We start from the raw sequence: 24,229 nt of genomic DNA on the forward strand, positions 1-24,229 counted from the left end.
ACAATTCATTTTGTATTTACGAATAACTTCAGATGAAAAATCCTTATTCTTTTTTATAATATTAAGCCAAACAGGCTGACAGTGTGTGAAAAAATCCAAGTTTAATAAAAAAAATAAAAAATACATACAGTATTTCCATTAAGTTGAACAGCCCAATATTAAAACTGGATATAAAGTATATGGTACTGTACAGTCTCTCCTCGACTTACGACGGGGTTCCGGACCGACGACCAGGTCGTATGTCGAATTGGTCGTAAGTCGAAAGGGCGAAAATAATACAGAGAAAATCTAAAATGGGTGTCTATTTTTCTTCTCAGCACCACGAGAACTCTCACTTTTATGCTTGCCAGCCATTTTAAAGGGAATTACAATGAAAATTTTGTCAGTACAGGGTACACTAACGTCGGGACTTGAAAATACGTAATTTGAAAACTATTTTGTACGACTGCAACGGTCGTATGTCCGGGTGGTCGTAAGTCGAGTAGGTAGTAAGTCGATGAATGCCTGTATACGTAAATAATTCTTAAGGAAACATTTAAAAACAAAACTGAAAATCAATTACCAATTCTGTTAACTCTATGGTCACACTTGCTACTCACTACTGCACATTGTACGTCAATAAATGATAAAGACAGATTTTTGTAAGCTCAGTCATACCGGTATAAGTCAGCTTTGGAATTATGAATGATTCTTTGTCAAACAGTGTTAATCTACAGGTATATACACAACACACACTACATTAATTACTAATTCACCAAATTTGGCTTTGACATAAATTAACACTACAGAAAAAACAACTGTGTCAAGCAACAATATGATGAGTGATCGGGAACAGATGATAATATAAGCTCATCAGGATCAGTAATAGATCCTGCTGGTTATTCTTATTCAAACAGTTAAACAAACACCTCTAATGAGGTTCCTTATATGCCTACTTATCACTTTATTACTAGTTTTACCTTACATTTCAAATTTCACAAACTTCTTTTACAAAGTTCCTGCTTATTCCTATTTATCACTTTTGCTTAACCCATACACTGTCTCGTCTTGTATTTTCAAACCTATAAAATGGTGTTCTCTGTATTCCTACTACTGTCTTCCACTCTCCACCATTAGGTCATATCTACCTCCTCCAAGATCTAACTTCTTCCTCATCCTCTTCTACTTCCTCTTCTTCCTCTTCAAACAGAACTGGTTGTTCTCCCTCTTCTGTTTCCACTTCCTCCACTATTTCTTCAGTGATCTCCTCCTGATAAAAAAGAAAAGAAAAATAAACAATATAACTGTGGTTCAGGTTCCCTACCAGCTATCATGTTTGGCAACACTCCACTTTTGATGTTGGAGGAGAGATAAATGATTAATGTTATCCAAAATAACCTAGACTGTATGGCACTTTTTCAGTACAAATAAAATAATAAGGACTGGCTTTCTATATATTTACCCATTTACTTACTGTATACATGTGGAAACCCATCACATGCCCAACACCACTCACCAGTGTGTCGTCCGGGGAAAGTAATGGGGTGGTAGAGTGTGGGGCAACACTGGTGTAAGTGTGTGGTGCTACATGATGAGATCCTGCCACACTTGATGTGGGCTGTGAGGGCAAGGCTAGAGGGATATCAAAGGCCCAGGTAATGGTGAGGAGGCGGTCTCCAAGTGTCCGTCCCTCACTCATGGCCTTCTCTGCCTCCCGTCGGGTTGAATATTGAAGGGTAACTGCAGGAGTTTGTCCATCCCATATATAATTGTTTATCTTGCCTAAAGTCTGTTCAAGGAAAAAATTTCATACTATAAGTTCTGAAAAGTTTTAAATTCACATTTAATCATAGAAAACTGAGTTATCTATCTTTAAATGCTTACCAAACTACTTCATACAAACAACATCTTTTTGCTAAGTCACAAAAACAGGCATTTACATTTTAAATAAAATTATGAACTATACTTCACAAAAATAATTTAAGTTATATTAAATATACAATTCAACTTACACTAAAATGAGCCAAAACTTCTTCTTTGTCTTCTCTCTCAAATCCTGAGGCATTGATCTTGGTGGTACGCCTGTCTACGGATGAAAAGGAATGACCAAAGCCTCGGGCACCTCTGCCTCGGCCTCGGGACCCCCCACGTCCTAAGCTACTGGCCCCACGTCCACGGCCACATCCATAGTGACCACCCCTAGACATTTTATGAGATAAACTTAAAGATCAAATTTCTCAAAAAACATAAAAAAAATATATATAATTCATGTTAGTTCAATGAACAAATAATTGCAATTATCACTATGCTGTATATCATGATATATAAAGGACTGATCATGAAATCCAATATTAAGGCTAAGTTTGGAAATACTTGTAAGCAGCTCAAGTATCGCATATATGCTCACTCAGCTGTCAGTCTATGACCCAGAATTCCTTGACATTAGTTACCTAGACTTACCAAAATGATTAGTAAACCCCTGCAAAAAGAAAAACTAGAAAAGGGCTGTAAGGTCCCACTGAACACGAGATATGCACTCCTGAAAAGGTGTTCATTAGGTGACATTTTGTTCAATGGAGTTCATTTTCCTGTAGGGTCCTGTGTTAAAGGCTGAAATGTGATCCAGCCCCAAAAATATTGATCCATTTTCCTGCATGTATTATTACCTTAGTGAAAACAAGTGATTGTGGGTGTGGTGGAGAGCCAAAATGAACATATAAACATGCAAGCATTGCAAATAAAGTGAAAATAATAGTGTCTCCAACATGGATGTGGTATTCCAGGAAACATCTGGGGAAAAAAAAGTATGTTTACCCTAAATTAGTCCAATTTAGAGGTAATTAGCTGTAGTCAAGAACTTAAGGCTCTCATTATCAAACTCATCCATCATACAATGACCAAGAGAAACAAAAACATTGCGACACTTAACAGCTTGCAAATCTAATAGTTTCCTTGCTGTTGATAATACTAGAAGGCAGACAACCGTAACGGATGACAATCTCAACTCCTCTACCATAAATATTCCAAAAGAATCCAAGAATTTAAGAAATGGTTCCAGGAAACAAGTACAGGTAACCTGTAAGGATCTCTAAAGTCTCCTTAAAAGAATGATTAGGAAAGGTCTTTAAATAACAAAGATGAAAAATAATTCTCAAAAGGCTGTTGAAGCTTACCATCAAAATACATTAATAATAGGCTAATGCATTTCAACAATCCCAAATAAGAAATTATAACCACCATCAAGTTGTCACACTTTTCAGCTTGTAATGGGCCCCTGTCTCATCAACAGAACATATTGTATAAATGGGTCAATACATCTGATATTATATTCAGATTCACCACCCTGTAACTTTCCACTGTTTATGAGTAAGACATGAGTTGGACACGTGAGCGGGCAACTCTCCCAAGAGGGCGAGTCCCATAGTCAGCATTTCTGTAAGCCTGCACTGCGAGGCCCTTAAGCTTCAGTCGCTCACATCAACTTATATCGTAAGGACGTGACCTAACGTTTATAATACATAAACGCCGTCCCTTTCTCATTCACTCCTATACAGTGAGACTTACAGTCGATCTACACTTAGGAATTATATATACAACCCTTTTATAATAAAACAAGGAACTACCGTTTGGGTTTCGTTACTTAAACCCAAATAATAAATACAGTACAGTATATGTGAACGGCCTGGTTAATTGCACAAGCAGCCGATTCAAGCTGATATAATGTCTGAAATGAGTCATGCTGTATATTAGTCAAATTCTTTCAGGCCTTATTTACACTTTGGCGGGTTAATGGCCTCCAAAAAACTCCTGCTACCATTCTGATAACAAAAATATCGTTATCGACTTCAAAAACTCGCCAAAAATTTATTTATAATTTTCATGATGCAATTCTCAAAATGCGTGCCATTGTCTTCCCATTCTCACCACACAACTATGGTGATGTGAAGTGTAGGGATAACTGCCCTGTGGGCCTACAAGCATCAGTGTGTCACAAGGATTTACAGTGCACAGATGCTACCCGCTCCTTCATGATATTCACTTGTATTTTCATATGTTGGTGTTAGATTCAACTTCATTTGTATAATAGTATTGTAGAGCAATCATTTGTTAAGAAAAAACATTTAAAAATCACATACAATTGAAAATACTGTCAGAAACAAAAAAGAAATGCAAACATTTACGCCGCAATTGGCGTCAGCTAAGCACGTCTTGCCCATTTTGGGAGGTGGCAGCATGCGCCCCGTGGGGCCCAAAAGTGTTAAAAATAAGTTACAGTATTGATCTACTGTACTTTTTTGAGAAGACCTCCCTTGCCTGAACCCAAACTTAACCAGTTAACGACTCCCTCCCAACAGATCAGAAAATCAATAAATAAATTTGTGGTTTCAAACGACCTCAAGCCAAGCCAGCCCCCCTCCCCCCCCCAAAAAAAATTAAGACCTACAACACCACCATTCCCTTCAACAATCTTACCCACAAACATTGGGAAAAAGATGGACAAACTGTCTTAACATGATAAGAGCATTTGGTTCTATACTACTTCACGTGGTGGATGAAAAGTCCCACTTTATTTCAAGTTCTTCCTGAAAGATGAGGAACTTGAATCAAAACGTCAACAGAACTGCTTGAGGAAGTGCTTAACAGAACCATTACATGTACTGCACTGTGCTCAGCCCCTTTCCCTTTTTTTTTTGTATTTTGAAAGAACCCATACTCTCACCTTTACCTTACCCTCCTCGAGGAAACATATTCAGCTATAACTCTCCCCCATAGATTATATTTCTCTGAAATAACCGTAACCTTAAAGAAGGGGTAACTCTAATTTATCCTACCTCAAAAAATCAGCTTTTGATGAGGACTGGGCTGGCTAGGGTTTCCTAAGCCCAAACGCTGATGAAAAATGGATAAAAAAAATTTTGAGGAGAGATTTCCTGGGTGATAATTTTTTATCCAATTGCTCTGAATATGCTACCTCCTATTATACTCAATTCTATAATCTTATCCGTGAAAGCCAAGGCTTTAAGACAATAAATCTGCTCAGAGAAAGAAACCTTTACAATAGGAGATAAAAAACTCTGCCTCAATGAGGAGCATGACATAAGAAACCTAAGGTTCCTGGATACACTAGAATGTAAAAATCTTTCTTCCACAGAGCCATCTTCAATCTATCAAGAGGAAGGGAGACTAAATATACCAGTAAATATTCTGCTTCTCTGAAAATGTTATTTGCTGCTAACAAGATGATACTTTGACAGAGTGGGTGGTGCCAGCTCCCATTTGGCTTATTTGCAGTATCCAAATTGGAATGTTAAACATTTAATTTTTCAATATGAAATAAGCAATCTTTCACTTAACACTAACAATGAGCACTGTATGACCAGGCCAAAACACTTTAAATTATGCATAATTACCTGAGACAAAGCAGAAATTAAGATATGAGTGTGTTCAGTGTGAGGTTTGGCTGGGAATGGATTACTGTATAAGTCTGAGAGACCTGTATGACCAGCCCAGAGAACTGGCAACATGTGCAGTTGCTTGTAACATTCCTAACCAGACCTCCTCCCACTACTATCCAAGAGGGAAAAACTCTGATAACAAATTTCTGTAAAAGGGCTACTATTGCTGCTGGGGATGTTCCTGGGTCCTACACCAACAGCTTAGTCAATGCATATCCTTGAGCAGACTAGTAAAGGGCAACTGACTATACAAAGAACTATTGTACAGTACAGTATATGTTTTTAGAATCCATTTTGAGATATTTCAATGTAATGTTATCATTAATCAAATCTATGATGAATTTAGATTCTAACAACAATTAAAAGTAAATTTAATGCCCTCAGGTAATGTGGGGTAATTCTAAATTTTATGGAATTTACCTTCCAGAGCCATAAGGATTGTGTCTGACAGAACGTGAAGGGGGATACCCTGCTGCTTGCTGTTGTGCTCGTAGTTGGTTGAGTCGCATTCTCAGTTTAGTAATATCTCCACCTTCTGCTTGTACAGTGTACAGTTCTAGTTCTGTGTCCAGGATTTCTCGGTCCACCTGAACCTTACTTTTGGGTACCTCCCCAGCAACCAACTGTGACTTTGTGGTATCTATGGCTGCCTGAAGTGATTTAATAGTGTCTAATAAAACTTTTTTCTCTTCTCCCTTCATTGAAGCTTTGTTGGTCTCTAGTTTATTCACTAGTACCTGAAAAAAAAAATAATATGATACCAATAAAGATTCCACTGTCTTTGCAAGATTTTGTTTTAATTGTATGATAAATTATATTTTGAAGACACTGGTATCAATAAAGTAAATGTAAGTAAGAAAGAAGTGCAGGCCACAAAAGAGAAAGACTAAATCTATAAATAGTTCAAATCTATAATAATGAACTCCATTTGTCTTAACTATGCTGCCCTCCACAATTTTCAAAACAGAAGTCAAGTCACATCTACAGAGTACACTTATCACAAAGTAAGAAAAGGCAACTAAAAATAAAGGATTGATCATGAAATTTTATTCTCTATTAGCGCCTGTGTAGCCCAGCAGCTGCCATAATACATGCTGGAAAGCTTGAGACTTGAATGTACTGTACTTTCTGCTTCCCACTGGTGGCTTTCCATGCTGCATGTTTTATTGGTCTCTCTCATTAGGTTCTTAACTTTAATGTAATTTCTCACAACCTCTTCTCAAGTCATTCTTGCCCTCCTCTGGCTCTCCTCCCCTCCACATTTAGACTCATGCATCTCTTGATCCAAATCATCTCATCTATTCTCTCCACATGCCCAAACCATCTTGGCCTACCTCTACACAAAACTTTGCCAATATAATACTCTCAATACTCAGCCTCCCTGTGTCACATTATACATACACTTCACCATTCTCATTTCAGCTCACTCAAGCCAGCATATTTCATGCTCTTTTCAGCTGCCCATATTTCACAAACGTACAACATCACATTTATCATACAACTTTCCTTTCACATGAAGGGAAGGCCCTCTTGGTAACAATAAATGCAGCAACTCTCTAAACTCCCTACAGCCATTTCTGACACTTACAAATAAGCTTGCTTTGCATTGCCCCCAGCACTGATCATATCACCCAGGTAAGAAGAAAAATAATTTTAGCATGATAGTGCACAGTCTCATATAAATACTGTACACCAGCAACACAATGTTCTCTTTTTACCTTCAGTTGCTGCATCTGTTTTTCTATCAACTGTCTCTTTCGCTGCTCAACCTCAGATCTGAGCTTCAGTGCATCAGCCTTCTGTTTATCAACTTTGTGCTTGGCTGCCACCTGGAGAAAAAATTCCAATTAAAAATTATCAAATAATATTGCATTTTGTAGCTCATTGGCTGCCAAAGAATGACAGGAGTGACCTCCACTACATCACCTCATGTTGAAATCTCTTCCTAACACGGGACTTGGCCTGAACTAGTAGCAGGTTGCATTATTTGACAACCAGTGAGAATCTTGCAACAACTAAAGTTTTATGAACCAATGACAAAGCATTTTTTTTTAATTCTGTTCAGTTGTTACTTGAGGGCCAATGAGTCTTTTATTTCACAAGGCTGAAACCTTAAAACAGATTAAGTCCCTCATTCCAATCATCCAGCTAATAATTATGAGGTATTTGGTTCAATCTTTAATGACACATTTGGCTAATAGGTGTTATAAAAACATGTTGTGGAGAGTGTGTAATAAAAATAGGTCTTATATTTGTTCATCATTTTCGAGGAAATTACAATATAAAAAATCATATACAAACGAGGGTTTATTGTACTTCTGATTTGGGTCACAGGAGCAAATCCTATTCAATAACCTGAGTGACATAGAACTGGAAGTGTAAGCATCAAGTGCCCATACACCAAATCAACTCAACTCAACAAATTTGCCTTCCTTGTTATGTTATTGCTCAAGAATGTATGGACTCAGCCTATAACAGCTCAAGTGTTATAAAAGTGAGGCGATGCACTTAGGAGACTGGAGCAAGTAGAATGACCTATACACAGTTCAAATACTGGCTGGAATAACAACTGGTCTGATGGTGGGGGTATGGATCTGCTAGTGTGATGTCAAACTTATCATCTTCCTACTTTAATTACTGGCTGCTGCTTCTTATCTCCTTTTTCGAGGTGTTGGTTGCAACATGGGCCAATTACAGTACTAATCTCTGGAATAATATCGGCTACTAATGTTGAGAACTTACCTGGTTTCTGAACAAAAGACTAAGTGGGTTTACAAACAAAACATTTAGTGCAGTGTGTTTGGCCATAAAATGGCATACAGTACAGGACAAAACAGAAATAATTTTAATTTCTACACTTTATGAAATAAAAATTTAAATACCTCAGCAGCCATGAGTTCTCGCTGTTTTAGAATGGCATCAATTTCCTGCCTCTTTGTGTCAATAGCAGCAAGTGTAGAATCAGGAACAATTGCTGACAAGGAGGGTGGACCAGCTGTGGGTGAATTGGGTGTGACAGCTCCAGCTGCAGTTGGAATGGAATGGGATCCAGATACAAGAGAGGTAGGTGTGACACTTCCTGGTGTAGGTGGAGCATAAGTAGAAGCATTTATAGCAGTTGCAGCAGCGGAATGGAGAGCATGGGTATTGTAAACAGTCTTGACTAGGCTGCCACGTGACATCATCACCTATTGTAGGTTGGAGAAAATTGGGGTTAGGGTCCAGAATATCAAGGTGAGAACCTAGGACAACAGGTATGACTATGTCAGAGAATACAACTCTGGTATACACTGAGAATCAAATCTGCATTATACTGTTAATCTACCAAGCAAACATGAGGCCCTCATTCTGCTACAAGTTAACACCTCCATATACTCAATGTTGCCCTCTTCAAGGATTTGTTGACCAGTGTACCTTATTCTCAGTCTGAAAACTGTGATGTATTTGAGACACCATATTATATCCTGCTTATTATATCAAGAACAGCAAGATAAATTTATACAAATTATATTATTCCATTTAAATATTTCTCCATTTTCTTTTTTTATTTTAGTCTAAATGAAAAATCCAATCCATAATCTCTGATGAAAGAAAATACATTCCATAAAAGATCATAACCATCCAGATTGTCTCTGACTTTTTAACATACAGTACAGTAATATCTCATAATTGGACTTCTCTGAACTGAACCTTTCCAATAATTAAACTTTTCATTGGAGTTTAGTTTAACCCTCTACTCAGCCTGAAGGGTTAGGCATAACCTTCAAGTTTAGTTCACATTGATTTCGTTCCTTCTCAGATATCAGGTAAATTGTCAAATATCTACAGTATTTGCTACCACATGAACAGCTTTACAAGAATATTTTGTTTCTTGACACATAACTTTGATACATTACCAGTGCAATTTAGCCATGATTATCTGATAGCAGTTGCCCATGTTGTATGGTCTCTTGCAACCTCTATTACCAGATTCTTAACTCACTCACTCCCTCTTTTTCTTTTCCAATTAGTTCAACTCTTCCACTCTAACATATGTATCCTTAGCACATGCAGATTTACCTTCTCATTTTTATCCTCATTGACTGGTTCAACAATTGTCTTGTTGAGAGTTTTGTTTGGATGTCGTACACCTAACCTATCATGTACTGGCCTGACAGGGTGGGAAGCATAAGTAGGTCCTCGATCAACTTTGCTCTGAAAATGAGAGACGAAAGTGAATAAAAATAATATAATAATCTTAGTATTCTGCACTTACGAATACCACAATTTGCACTTTAATAATATAGCCACACACACAAACAGTTACCACATCTCAATTTTACATATCCCTAACAATCATATGGAACAGAAAAATATATATATATATCTTATATATATATATATATATATATATATATATATATATATATATATATATATATATATATATATATATATGATTGGCTGTTTCAAACCTGTCCGATTTTGTCCCGAGTAATGATGTATTTCTGAATGAGTTTATTCATAATGACCGTTTCTGACAAGAAAGATATTTAACTAAATTATATAAAGATACACACCTTCATTATTTCAAACAGGAGCACGTAGGAAGTTTATCAGAAGTATTATACATGAATTAACTGATAAACTCGGGTAGCAAATTCACGCTTTCGGAGGATGCATTTAATATATATTAAATTTACCCACAATAAGACATACTAAGACAAATTACATATCAGTAATATTACATTATGCAAAAATTAATATTTTAAAAGATCAGAATCACATTGAAATATTACACGACCATTAGCAGAGGCGGGAAAAATATGAAATAGTTCGCAGTCAAAACTCAAATTCCATTCACAAAGACTTTCTCATTGAATAGAAACATTATTCCATACATGCATAAGGAGAGATGGACAGGGGTAATATATACTACATGCCCCCTCCTTCTTCACCATTCAACTGTATTTTGTCTCAATGTAACCCTCTGGTCACTCCAGGAGATCATCTAAAGTTAATGATTGTTCCAGATCCATCTCATCCAAGATCTTACCTACAGTACTTCTGTGAAATTTCATCAGAATTTAATTTAATTTATAAGACTTAGCTTCTCTACAATATACAGTACATCAATATGAATGATAATTGCTGCAAAAGGAAACACAATACCAGTACATGAATAAACTCACAAAGAGATGGATGAGCATGACTCTTCAACCTTTATTACTGCTTGTGCAGTAATAAAGGTTGAAGAGTACAGCATTAAGAAAGAAAATAATATAAGAGAAAACATTGAACAATGAGACGTTAAAAATAAATTATAGCGTTTCAGTAGTAGTAGAATTAAAATTTTAATTATTATAGTTGCAGTATCTCTATCATTTACCTGTGGATTGTGCCAAAATAGTTTTATAAATCGATTGTTGAGAACAGCCTCAGTACTACGATAGGCAGCATTAGCTTCTGAGTGGCTGTTGAAGGTCACTAGGGCATTTTCCGGATTACCATCATGGTGAACCTGGTGTGGTAAGATATAAATGAGATAAATAAAAGTGCAGTGTACTATAGACAACAATGAAAACAAGATTTATTTGGTATCTGGTAACCTTTTTAAACACAAAATCAAACAAACATAATACAATTCTGGTGTACAAGCCACCAGCAAGGTTTGTCAAGATATACTTAAGAGAACTGGCATTACTTTGCAAAATCCAGTGTGGTGGAGGGAGCAAGGTAAAAACACGATGGCCATACCAGTAAAAAAAATATATAACAATAATATTTTTCCCCTCTCAGTGAATTTTAATCTATCACCAAGACTCTATTTCCAGCTATATGTTAAGTAAAATTTGCTTACTCAAAGCAATTCATCCCCTTCAAAGGCATGACTAATTTTTTTCATTTTCCCTTTATACTTTACAATGGAACTATACACACTGTCTTACCATTACAGTGGTGCCCTTCCTTCTGTCATATGTACAGTACTGTACAGTACTTTAATTTTTCCATCACCCATCCTTAACAAAGGTTTCATTAAATATTACGACTTAAGTCAAATATCAAAATTAATGAAAACTTATTACTTATCCACTTGTCTTTGACAATTATCAGTCTATACTGTAATAAGTATGTCACATTCCCTACTCAAGGTAAGGCAGGACTCATTGAATAGTATATTCTATCTGAAATCTTATTACCAAAAAACAACATCGATTAAAATAAGTAAAAATTTCAATACAGTATATAACTTTAGTACATACCTGTATATTAACTACAGTCCCAAACTTTGCAAAATGGTCATTCAGGTGTGCAATAGTATTGAGACCTGAAGGAATCTTTCTGAGTTCGAGGGTGCAGCTATCAAGGTCTGGCCGTCCAGGCTTGGAGATTAAAGACAAATTGTGAGAAGTGGGTACAACCGGACCCAGACGCTTTGCTAAAGAAGGACGAACACCACCACCAGCCTGTTGGATAAAAAAATATCCTATAGTACTTTTGTTATTGCAATTTACACATACAGATACTGCACTTTTGAAGCCTTGCAAGCCATTGCCAAGCTTCCTGAGGGCTGAGCTTGTCTTGTCAGAGCAAAGGTCTGCAATGCTTGACAACAAAATATTATCCAATTGGACAATATTTTCTGCAATGTAGCCTCCACATCTTGACAAATCCAGATTCATATCTATATCCAATGGTCATCTCAGACACCAGTGAACATTTCGGGTCAGGAGTCTTTGACTCACAAGCTCCTAATTCCCACTCAACTAAAATACAAGATATCTTAACCTAAACTTCAGTTCTCTATTTAGTGGTATACTGTCAAAGCAATTCTAACACAAGCCCTATGGACAGTTTTTATAAGGACAAGTATTTTTCTTACCATTTTCTGATCTTTGATATTAGTCATCACACAATCCTGGCTTTTACCACACCATAATTGGTTCATTTATTAAGTAATTCTTTAAGACATAAACCCATCCCACTTAGGTGTTCATTTATATTAGTTGACTAACACTTAATTAGCCCAGGAAGAACCCTGTTACTGAATGCCAATACAGTACAAGTACAGTACTGGCCATTTTCATTAATCCTTATTTAATAAAAATAATTTGTTAGAAATATAAATTAGATATGATTTATCCATAACAAACACAGCTTACATTTAACACAGTACTAACTTGAAGTCTTCATTCCCAATTAAGCATTCCAATTAATTCATATACTCACCCCCATGTGGCCTCCATTGTTAACAGGAACGCTAATTAGTTCCCGAGATGTACTAGTGGGCAGGGGTGGTGGTGGAGCCGAGAACCTGGGCCCCACACTACCACCTCCTCTACCCTGCCCACCATTACCACCATAATAGGGCCCAGTGTTTGGGCTGCCTTGGCCAACCCACAGACTTGGGTCACGTGGGGTGTATTCACCTGTGGATACTAAAAATAATTGAAAGTTATAACAAGGGGTGAGCAAGAAATAGTGAAATAATTCTAAAATCACATTTTATAACAGAAGTGAGATAAAAAAACTCTAAGCTCTGACTTTTGTAGCTGAAATCAAAATACAGTTTTGAGTAAATTTGATAATCAGATTATCCTTTATCTTCATACAGAACATAATATGTCTTAGGAATTACCCCTTTTTATCCAGTGGATGTTTCTGACTACATATTATGTAGTTGGAAACATCCGCTGGATAAAAAGAAGTAAATCAAGACTCCCTTTAAGCTACACATCGCCTGTTCGATGGTGGCTGCCCTAAAACAACATCGGTGTTTGGAGTAAACTGTTCATGATGTATGTAAATGTAGCAAGATGCATATGAAACACATATGCTTTAAAATAATTAAAGAATGTTGCAGACAAGAAAAAGATAAAAGCCTTACCATACTGAGGATGTCTTGGAGGAGGATGGCGAGGTGCAGGGACACCCTGGGGTGGTGCTGGTGCTGGGGTGTAGCCAGGTGCAGTGGGTGGGCCACCAGGTACAGGAGGGGGAGGGAAGTCCAACACTCCACTAATACCTTCAAGCACTACTGGGTCAGAGCCATGGTCAAAGGAGCACATGTCTCCACGCATACAATAGCCCTTTTCTGCAATAAAAAGTAATTTGGCTGGCTGCAAATACCGGAACTCCCTGATTTACAAAAGGGTTATAGAACAGAACCTTCTGTAAACTGATTTTTCGTAAATCGAAGCACATTTCCACCCTTGACTCCCATTATAAAAGCCATAATTCACTCCTTAAAAAATAAACCTTTGTCAAATGCCACAAAATGATACATAATTGTTCAGAATGAATCATTGTTTTTAATAAAAAATGATTACAAGCCAATATTAAATGCTTTATCCAAACCTTTACTGTACATAATTAACATATGAAAATTAAGATTACATGAGTAAATGAGAACATCTTTTCACTGATTTTGAAAAAAAAAATATGAAAATGGGCCCATTTGTTCATAACTTTGAATTAAAAAAAACTGAGCCTTCATAAATTGGGAACTACCAGAGTTGTACTGTATAAAGAATTCAGACCAGTATCTTTAATTCAGTAGTTTAATCCCTTGTGTATTGGGTCTCTTGGTGCCAAGTAAAATCATCTGGCGTGAGTTGAATAAAATATTAAGTGGAATCCGAGTAGTGAAGTGGTTACTTCTTTAATTCGCAAGTACAGAAGATTTCCCTCATTCTGAGCGGTCAATCCCACATACTGTAAACATCATGAACTGTAAATCAACTGTACAGTCACACAACTTCCTCCATTGTTGTCTTAATAAAAACCTAGTTATTTAAATTCTGAGTGAGATCTTAACTAATCTTTCTTTATTCATAAAAATAACCTTCATATGAAGAATATTTACAATTATTTTTGTGTCTACAAGCTACATCTTTATACATACTGAAGATGATCAAGACATTGTAAGACACTCCTATATGTAAATAACATCCAAATGACTCATGAATACTTAGTGTGAAGATACTCTGGGCTCACTTTCCACCAGAGGACAAACATTAAACTGGATGAATCCCATAACCAATTTAAGAAAAAAGTACTTCTTGAAGTTCTTGCATAAATGATCATGCCAATAACCAACCTAAAATTTAGTAGATGTCGCCACCACTCCCACCCAGAAGAACACTGCACTTGCTTAATTTTAGTTTGTAGAAAAAACCGAACAGAAATAAATATTCACATAACTCCAACAACCAGAAGAACCAAGATGGTAAATCCTAATTGTTGCATAACCTGTTCATATCTGCTCCCTGCTGCTGTCTTATAAGTGACAAGGCAGGCTCTGTCATGAGAGATATATACGTTGGAAGTATGAGTCACTCATAGAGGCCTGTGATCATAAAGTACTGTATAATCTAATTAAACCAATACCTACATTGGTGATAAACAAATGTACACCATTAAGTGTTACATTTACAAATCAACTAAAATTATGGCCAAAACTATTTAGTGACAATATTATATACACCATTATTAAATACCAGCAATTATTTCTAAACTTAAAAATTCTTATACATTCCAATCTGACACTTCAATGAATTAGTCACTGGAAATTTTTTTCTCACATACTGTACTGTAATTAACAAGCATTACATACCATCATAGTCCCGACATCTCTGTTTCTTCCCAGTTGGTGGCAGGGAAAATTCAGGATGTTTGACAGCAACCACACTTTGGATGATAGAACTTGGTTCACTCCTTGGCTCCAGTTTTGCATCAGCTACAGGTGATGCTCCATGGGGGGACTCATGCTTTTCATCTGAAAATTATGAATTAATTCATACGTAAGGATAACACCAATCTACGTCTACAAAATGTATTCAAAGAAGAGTTTGACCCATAAAAATAAAGGACTTGAACAAGGAAAGAGTCGAGTGACTTAAGATGTTCCCTCCCATATTATTTCTTGGTAGAACCTGCTTGTCCCAATTTCAAGAATAACTTGTCACACACAAAAAAATAAATAAATAAATGAATAATATTAAAAGCATGAATATTTACCCCTTGGAATTGATTTTGACTTTCTGGATGGACTGGGTGATCTTGGAAGTGGAGGAGGTGATCTTCCTCGGGCAGGTCTGCTGTTTCTTGGGCTGAGGGAACGAGATCTGTTTCTAGATCTAGACTTTCTCTCACGAGACCTAGATCGACGAGGACTTCTTGAGCGCCTCGGACTACGACTACGTGACCTCGTGCGAGAACGTCGATACCTGAAAGAATAATATACCCGTTTGTTGATATATATATATATATATATATATATATATATATATATATATATATATATATATATATATATATATATATATATATATATATATATATATATATATATATATATATATATATATATTCCTTCAGTTAGTAATTTAGTCATCATCTTTTAGCAAGTAAAAAGCGAGATTACCTTTTTGTTAGAGGAGATCTTCTTCTCCTATCATCATATTTGCTACGACCACTTCGGCCTCTTGACCGCGACCTTCGAGACCTTTCTCTACTTCTTGAACCTGACCGAGATCTTGATCGTGACCTTCCCCGAGACGGTGATATTCTTCTACCTCGTCTGTCATCTCGATCTCGGTCCTTTTCGGGGTTAAAAGGTATTGTATAATTAGTATTCTCTATACCATTTCAATAAAACATAAAAGAAATAAACTTCACAAAGTTCTTAAAATGTTGGTTGGTGAATGCATTTCCTGGCTATAAATGGTTAACTGAAACATGATGTCACTTTTTGCAGCATACAGGTTCTCTTCAAGGACTTTAGAGATCTATTCACACTAAGCACCCCCTGGTAAAGCTTATCATTGCCAGGGAGCTTGGTTGCTTAGAGGGAGGATATATACAGTAATGAAGAGTAGCTATTCACATACCCAAATACAGGTATGGCATGGGTCTTTCTGATGAACAGAGAAAAATTATCAATGAGGAAGTTACACACCACAAGTGTTTAATGTAGAAAAAAGATGGCTGTGTTTCAAGCATATGCCTCCCAGGACATTTTTGTATGGATGAAGTCTTGTCCAAAAAGAGAACTGGAATATGACATGATCAAAAATTCTGTAAAGCTATGTTGCAAGATGTTACATGAACCTTATGACACAATCCAAAAATAGACTTCAATGATTGAAATCTCTATGAATCCACCATAGGTAAATAACCCAGGAAAAATGGATTGGAGTTATGCTGATAATGGAAATGAACACTGCTGGGTTAAAGGGTACCTGAGACTCAGTGAGAAATGGGACGATTCCCTATTATTTCTACTACACTGACCAGTTGCAGTTAACCTGCTGTCACAAGTGAGCATAAAGAGTATGGCATAAACCCCAATGAGAAATATAACATGTAGACCTAATTCTTCTTAGGGCAGGAGTAGAGGTTCATACTCCCAGAATAGAACTTTCCCGACACCCCATTTCAGAAAACCCCCAAGGAGACCTAAACAGAATTTCAGTATCTTCAGGACAAACCAAACAGCTGGAGAAACAAAGCTGAAATACAGTACACAACTTCGAAATTGATGATGATGGTTCTGTTCACCTTGTACAATAATACAGCAGGAAATGGCATACAAGAGTGAAATGAAAAATATGAGTGTTATACACAAGCTTCTCTGGTGTGATATTGTTAAAAATATATGACAGTTCTTTCCAGTCTAATGTGACTTTCCTTGAAAAAATTTTTTTCCTGCATTCTCTCATAAATATATAGTAATGCATAAACTGGATAACTCAAATTATACAACATTAGGGTGGTCCACCCAGGGAAACAATCCCACATGCAAAAAATTAGGCTCATTAGGCAATTTTTTTTTACTTCTTTGACTATGTTTAAGTTTTTCTGTGATGAAAGACAAAAAGTTGACTCCCAAGATCTCTAAATGTTCAACTTTATAAAACAAACTCGTACATTAACAAGAACAGGGACAGCTTTGTTGAGAAGACAAAACCCAATCTTTAATTTTCTGAGACCACCCTAGTATTTATGCTATTTCAGTACTTGAAAAGTAAATAAGCTGCAAATACTCACAGAATCTGACTTTCTTAAGCGCTGAGACAATGACACTTCTTCTTTGCGAGTGACAACGGATGCTGGAGGTGGAGGTGGGGCAGATTCTGGGGGTGGAGGAGGAGGAGGAGGAGGAGCAACAACAGCAGAGCTTGGTGGAGGAGGAGGTGGAGCAGGTTGTACAGTAGTTGAGGATGAAGCAGGAGGTGGTACAGCATTAGGGGGAGTTGTGGAATCAGGAGAGTGACCAGAAGATTGCTTAATGGCAGGAGTTGGGGGTAATGGTGGAGGTCCACCTTCAGTAGTGCTGTTGAAACTAGTAGATGAAGTATCAAGGGTGAAGGTGTTGGAGGTGGAGGAGGAGGAGGATGGAGCAGATCTTTTTGGTAAGTAAGATCGTGCTGTTGTTACCTGAAGAAACTTGTCTACGAAGGATTTTGTGTCTGAAAGAAATTCATACATTTTACATTACTATTTAAAGAGAAATGACATGTACTGTACACTGTATTTAGGGGCAGTTTGTACAACAGAAAACTTACCAAATTTAACTAAACAAAGATAATATAATTAATGCAGTACAGTACATAAATACACTGTACTGTACTATAACTGGCAGAGGTACTGAAAAAGACGATGGAAAGCAGTAAGATGAAACATTACAAATAAGAAACCGTAAGAAGTGGAAGGAGAAGCAACTGCATGAAATGGAAGGAGAAGAAACAGTATGAAGTGGAAGGAGACGAAATGGTATGATGTGGAAGGAGAAGAAACAGTATGAAGGAGAAGAAACAGTATGAAGTAGAAGGAGAAGAAACAGTATGAAGTAGGAAGGAGACGAAATGGTATGAAGTGGAAGGAGAAGAAACAGTATGAAGTGGAAGGAGAAGAAACAGTATGAAGTAGAAGGAGAAGAAACAGTATGAAGTGGAAGGAGAAGAATCAGTATGAAGTGGAAGGAGAAGCAACTGCATGAAGTGGAAGGAGAAGAAACAGTATGAAGTGGAAGGAGACGAAATGGTATGAAGTGGAAGGAGAAGAAACAGTATGAAGTGGAAGGAGACGAAATGGTATGAAGTGGAAGGAGAAGAAACAGTATGAAGTAGAAGGAGAAGAAACAGTATGAAGTGGAAGGAGAAGAAACAGTAAAAAGAACAATAATAAGAAACAGTAAGATGAAGATGATGTAAAGCAGTCTAATCTTAGGTAGCACTGGCAAGGAATCCGCTGCTTACTTGAGAAATTTAAAAACTTTATTTTATATTCCCTGCTAAGTTAGGGGTGCATCTAATATGATGGTTATTTTATATATATAGTATATATATATATTTTTTATGGGGATTAGCCCACCCAGGCACAGGTCAATAACCCACATCAGAGCCTGGAGGGCAAAAATATAATAATAATAATAATAATAATAATAATAATAATAATAATAATAATAATAATAATAATAATAATAATAATAATAATAATAATAATAATTAATAATAGTAATACAGTAATAATAATAATGAAAATAATACAATAATAATAATAATAATAATAATAAAATAATAATAATAATAATAAAATAATATTAATATTAATAATAAGGATAAGAATAAGAAAAAAAATTAATAAATAAAATAATAGTAATAATAATAAAAATAATAACAATAAATAATACAAAAATACAAAATAAATCAAGTGAGAAACGACATACAGGTTGACAACCCTTTATCCGAAATTCCAAAAACCGAAAAGCTCTGAAAACCGTAAGTTTTTTTTGTGGAGCAATTTTTTTTTTTTTTAAACAGGGATTAGCCCACCCGGGCATAGATCACTGACCCACATCAGTACTATATGTATCTTGGTTTTTCTTTTGCCATAGCTGTTAGTTTTTCATAATAAATGTTTAAAGGTGGAAAGCTCACTAGTATTCACCCTGTACACTGTTATCTAGGTCTGGAGATAACTTTTACACATGAGATACTATCAGCCCCACTACGTGACAGAACAATGCAACTTGTTAGAAACAACGATCAAAATATACACTTAATTTGTGAGGTAAACAACCAAATCATTTAGAACTAAGAGATCCAGATATGGTTAAGTGAGCATCTGTTCATCAGCTGCTCTTTCTTGAGCATTGGTAGGATGGTTGTGTCCCAATGATTCAGTGAACTGTGCAAATCATAAACTAACTGTTATGTTTGAACATTCACAATTGCAGTACATTATAGACTAATTTCTTTGACAGAGCTAATAGCTACCTTATTTTAATTCAACATAGTAGTACATCTAGCCACTGAAATGAGTTATACAATACTGTACTTACTTGATTGGAGGAATACATCCAGTTGCTCAATCATACTAGCCTTCAGTTCAGACACTGGACGGTCTTTACGAACCAAAGCAAGACAATACTTGGCCAGTGCTTCAGGGTCAGCATCACACCTAAGGAGAGAGATAGAGTTTAAGGTAAACAATGTCACTGCATTATCATGAAATAATTGATGGAGTGTTAAAAGCCCAAAATGCCCTAATAGCTACAATGAAAGACTCATGGGTCACAGGTCTTTGCAAAACAGCTGTTTCATGGAGGGCATTTACATTTTCAACTGCAGTATGAGTAGATGCCATCCACCTAGAGTGCCATTCAGCAGTAAGCTTTATTAGCCGAGTGTAAAAGTGCCAAGAAGCTGTCACTTTGTCTCTAATCTCAGCATGAAAGTATTAATTTAAAAACCATTAGCTATTTCAAAGACTGGGTACTAATCAAGGCACATCTACATTTGTCAGACAACATAAAAGTCAGCTTGAAAATGTGTTGTTATATTAATTACTCTAAACAGACCATCAGTTCTTCAAAACAACTGCTGTGCCATATTCCACCCATAACTCATAAAATGCTGACAGCTCACAGGAAGGGGAAAATATTTAAAATTTTAACAAAGTGCAGACTTTAAGCACATTTTATTATTATTATTTTATTTATTTATTTTTATTTTATTTTATTTTTTTATGGGGAACAGCGGGCACAGGTCATCGACCCACAACGGGGCCTAGGGGAAAAAAGTAAGAGTAAAATTTAATTTTAAATAGAAGAAGGCAGATCATTCCACAGTTTGGCTGTGTGAGGAAAGAAGGATGTACTATAATGGGTTATTCTCGTGTGACCGACAGCCACAGAGAAACTAAGGGCACCGCGGGCAACACAAGTGTTACGAGCCCACGGCCTTGCCGGCCGTACACAGGATGCCAAATCCACCGAACATTGCCCGTTAAAGTACCTGTAAAAGAGAGAGCGAAGCAGCATTGCGGTAAAGAGAAAGGGAAGAAAGATTATCAACTAAAGGAGGATAGTCAATAAGACGAAATGCCTTTGATTTCACCCTACCTAACAGTTGAACAGAAGAAGAGCCACTCTAGATATGAAAGCAGTACTGTACTCTAAGTTAGGACGAATGAATCCCTTATAAACTTGAAGCAACTGCTCAGGAGTGAAGTAGCTACGGGATCTGTATAGCATTCCCAGCTTTCGGGAGGCAGCTTTAGAAATGTTGTGAATGTGTGGCTTCCCTGACATATTAGAGGAAATGGTGAGACCTAGCATATCTATTTTCGAACTTGGCAGAATGATTGCATCCTGAAATGTGATTGGTGGGAGATTATCTAATTTGGAAAGTGTAATTGGTAAATACTTGAGTTTTATTACTATTGAATTTAACCAGTTTTTTTTGACTTTATGACACCAAATAATAATCGAGAAGTGATTCACAGCCCGAATTACGCATGTACGACCATCATTTGACTTCATTGCGGCTACATTTGGCTACATTTGGGTAATTCCTCACTCCCTCGGTACATGCAGGCGATCTATTAACTCAGATTAAAGTAAGTTTTCCAATTTTTTGTGACTTTCTGACACCAGATACTAGTCGAGAAGTGATTAGCAGTCCGATTTATTCATGTAGGACCATTATTTGACTTCATTGCGGCTATATTTGGGTACATTTGGGTAATTAGTCGGACCGCCCCATTGAGAGAGTTAGGTAAGGTTAGGTAGATTTGTTTGGTTAGGTTGGTTAGGTCTATATTTGGGTACATTTGGGTAATTAGTCGGACCGCCCCATTGAGAGAGTTAGGTAAGGTTAGGTAGATTTGTTTGGTTAGGTTGGTTAGGTCTGTTCTTCATACCCACAAAAGTAAAGTAACGTTACTTTTAAAATATAAATTTTTTAACACATTTGTACAAACTACAAGTGTCCACTATAAAATAAGTGAAAATCCGGCGTTTTTATAATCGTTTTCAATCAATTTTGGCTGCGGGTTAGTCTTACATAATTACCCCGAAATGATAATTTTACCCGTAATTACATATGCTGGAGGGGGGCATGGAACCCCCAGTAAATTCCTAAGATATCCTGGTTAACAAAGTAAAACTTTCCCCAAAAGTGTGTATTCACTTAAGCGTCTTTTCTGCGTACAGTACCGTATACATTTTGGAAAGCTTAAGAAATAAGCTTCTCATGGCTTTATCAGCTGTCATTGGTCAAATTTATTCAATATAAATTATTATCACTATTGTGTAGTTCAGCTGCAAATGTTTACCATAAATGACACAATACATACAAACCCTCTTTCCTCTACCATATATAAACAATAAAACACATTATACATATTGACTTCATACTTACAGTGGGGCTAAATAGCCAGTCAACCACTGCTTCAGTAAATCAGGACTCTCTATGATCATCGTTGACAGAGGTGATGATGATGCTCCACACCTAGGCCATCCACGCCATACTCAACTCATATACTATTAGATTCTTAACTATTCCCGGCAATGATTTCACATAAAATATCTTAGACAAAAGTAACAGAATTAATGCAGGAGTTGAGAGAAGGTTTATCTGTAGTGTATTGATGGAGGCGCCCGGGTCACTCTCTCACTCCTCACTTATGTCATGAACCTTTAACTTGGATCTCCCTTCTTAGTTTATAACATATTAGTCTTATATTCAAGTGTCACTTCAATAAAACTTTAATTAAACTTTCACGGGGGAAAGTAGCTGACGACAACAGATGACTGGTCACGTGACTTAAACAACTGACGAGATAGATGCGCGGGTGAACTTAAACATTAATATTATAATTTAAATATAGTATTTTATGTAAGTTGGTTAATGTTAAGTCGTAACAGTAAAACTTTTATATTTTTCAGCATATTGAAAGGTGTGAGTACCATTTTAAGACTTTTTATTCACAATATTAGTGGGGAATACAAACATTAATGTTAGTTCTGGTTGTGTTTCATATATATTTTACATATGTATTAAGAATCACATATAAACAATATAACTTGACCATTGAAACACTAGTAAACTTTTCATGCAAATGGGACATGGGTGGACGATATTAATTTCACTGTAAACGATATACAGGGGTAGTTACGGATGTGAAGGGCACTATTATTAATATTTGTATTATAAATTCTTAAAAATATAAAATAAAAACAAAACTTCGCTTAAAAAACTAAAGGAATTTTATATAACTCTACTCTGGTGAATCCGGTTCTCCCTCGTGGCTGCCAACGTAATCGTGTATGATTGTAAACGTTCAGTTCATACAAAAAAATGACGAGCAATACTTGAGGAGGTTCTTTTTATTTCATCTTACTACCCATCCAGATGGTTGGTCTGTCCTGCGCTGTTTAGTTTAGGAGCCAAAATAACTTCTCGTCCTCAAAGGATTACGAGTTTTCCTCTATAGTTAGACGCGGTGGGAAGATCCTTTCAGTTTAGGAGCCAAAATAACTTCTCGTCCTCAAAGGATTACGAGTTTTCCTCTATAGTTAGACGCGGTGGGAAGATCCTTTCACCCATACATAATTTAGCAAGACTACTATCCATTTTTATTCCTTTTTGATCAGTTTTATTACTTTCTCTTAAAATTTGTTGTGGTTGCTTGGTTCTTTTATCTTCTACTCTTACTCCCAGTTACAGAGGGACAAGTCTTCCCTCCAATATCATCGAGTTTTTATTTTCTCTAGAAATATTTGGGCTGATCCTTCACTTGATTGAGGTGAGGAACCTCTACGTCACATAGCTCATTAAGTATTCCTTTCTCCTACAATAAACCTTTCTAATGAGAAAATGGCATAGTAGTTTCCAATCACCTAACCAATTCGTATCCATTATTTTTTTTTAATTTACCACTTGACACCTACAGTTTTGTTCTCTACCAAAACAAAAGCACAAGACCTTAAGAAATATCCTTAAGAAATAACAACTTACAAATCTGAACCAATCAAGCAAGTACAGTAATGTTTAAAATTCTGATGACGACCATAATTACAGGGAAGATGAAATTTATGACACACAAATGAAGCTACTGAAGCTGTCACATCGACATCTCTCAGACACAGATGTATTTGCACTTCAGAACTGGTCATTGATTCTGTTTGCACATGTATGGACTAGTTAACAAGTTCATGCTGCACCTTGAATGACAAGTGAATTTTTTCAATGGTAATGAAGGCTACTTTAAATCTAAAGAAGTTTAACTTGAGAGCATTCTTTACTGTTTTAATGAAAACTGTTTAACGTACATGTAAATAATTTTTATATGATCATTTTGGCTGTACAGGTAGTCATAAAATTATAATTACATTGGAGGTTCTGATGTGCTCATATGGGTATATGATCTTTGATGTTGAGAGGACCTTTGTTTAAAAGATATCCTCTGTAGCTACAAAAGTAGATACACTGTACAGTATATTCAATCTGTTTGATGTAATGGAG

The 24,229-nt window shown here is 36.3% G+C and overlaps 1 protein-coding gene across 2 annotated transcripts; it reads right to left on the reverse strand.

The window, feature by feature from the left end:
* Window positions 1-367: 367 nt before the first annotated feature.
* On the reverse strand, window positions 368-22,516 carry LOC121860090 (RNA-binding protein 26-like). Of its 2 annotated transcripts, none has more exons than XM_042357118.1 (17): window positions 22,124-22,516; window positions 19,762-19,880; window positions 17,466-17,887; window positions 15,841-16,016; window positions 15,435-15,643; window positions 15,031-15,192; window positions 13,303-13,509; window positions 12,645-12,853; window positions 11,678-11,881; window positions 10,804-10,935; window positions 9,495-9,629; window positions 8,318-8,623; window positions 7,154-7,264; window positions 5,856-6,172; window positions 1,992-2,178; window positions 1,454-1,768; window positions 368-1,249 (listed from the first exon to the last, which is right to left on the reverse strand). In XM_042357118.1, the coding sequence occupies exons 1-17, from the start codon at window positions 22,180-22,182 to the stop codon at window positions 1,124-1,126; spliced, it is 3,396 nt and encodes a 1,131-aa protein (XP_042213052.1). In that variant the 5' UTR covers window positions 22,183-22,516; the 3' UTR covers window positions 368-1,123. The 2 variants fall into 2 exon arrangements, with proteins under 2 accessions (XP_042213052.1, XP_042213053.1); XM_042357119.1 differs by having other exon boundaries at window positions 369-1,249; window positions 1,496-1,768.
* Between the last annotated feature and the right edge of the window lie 1,713 nt (window positions 22,517-24,229).

Source organism: Homarus americanus, unplaced genomic scaffold (assembly GCF_018991925.1).
Source record: "Homarus americanus isolate GMGI-L3 unplaced genomic scaffold, GMGI_Hamer_2.0 scaffold58837, whole genome shotgun sequence".
Taxonomy (NCBI): Eukaryota; Metazoa; Arthropoda; class Malacostraca; order Decapoda; family Nephropidae; genus Homarus; species Homarus americanus.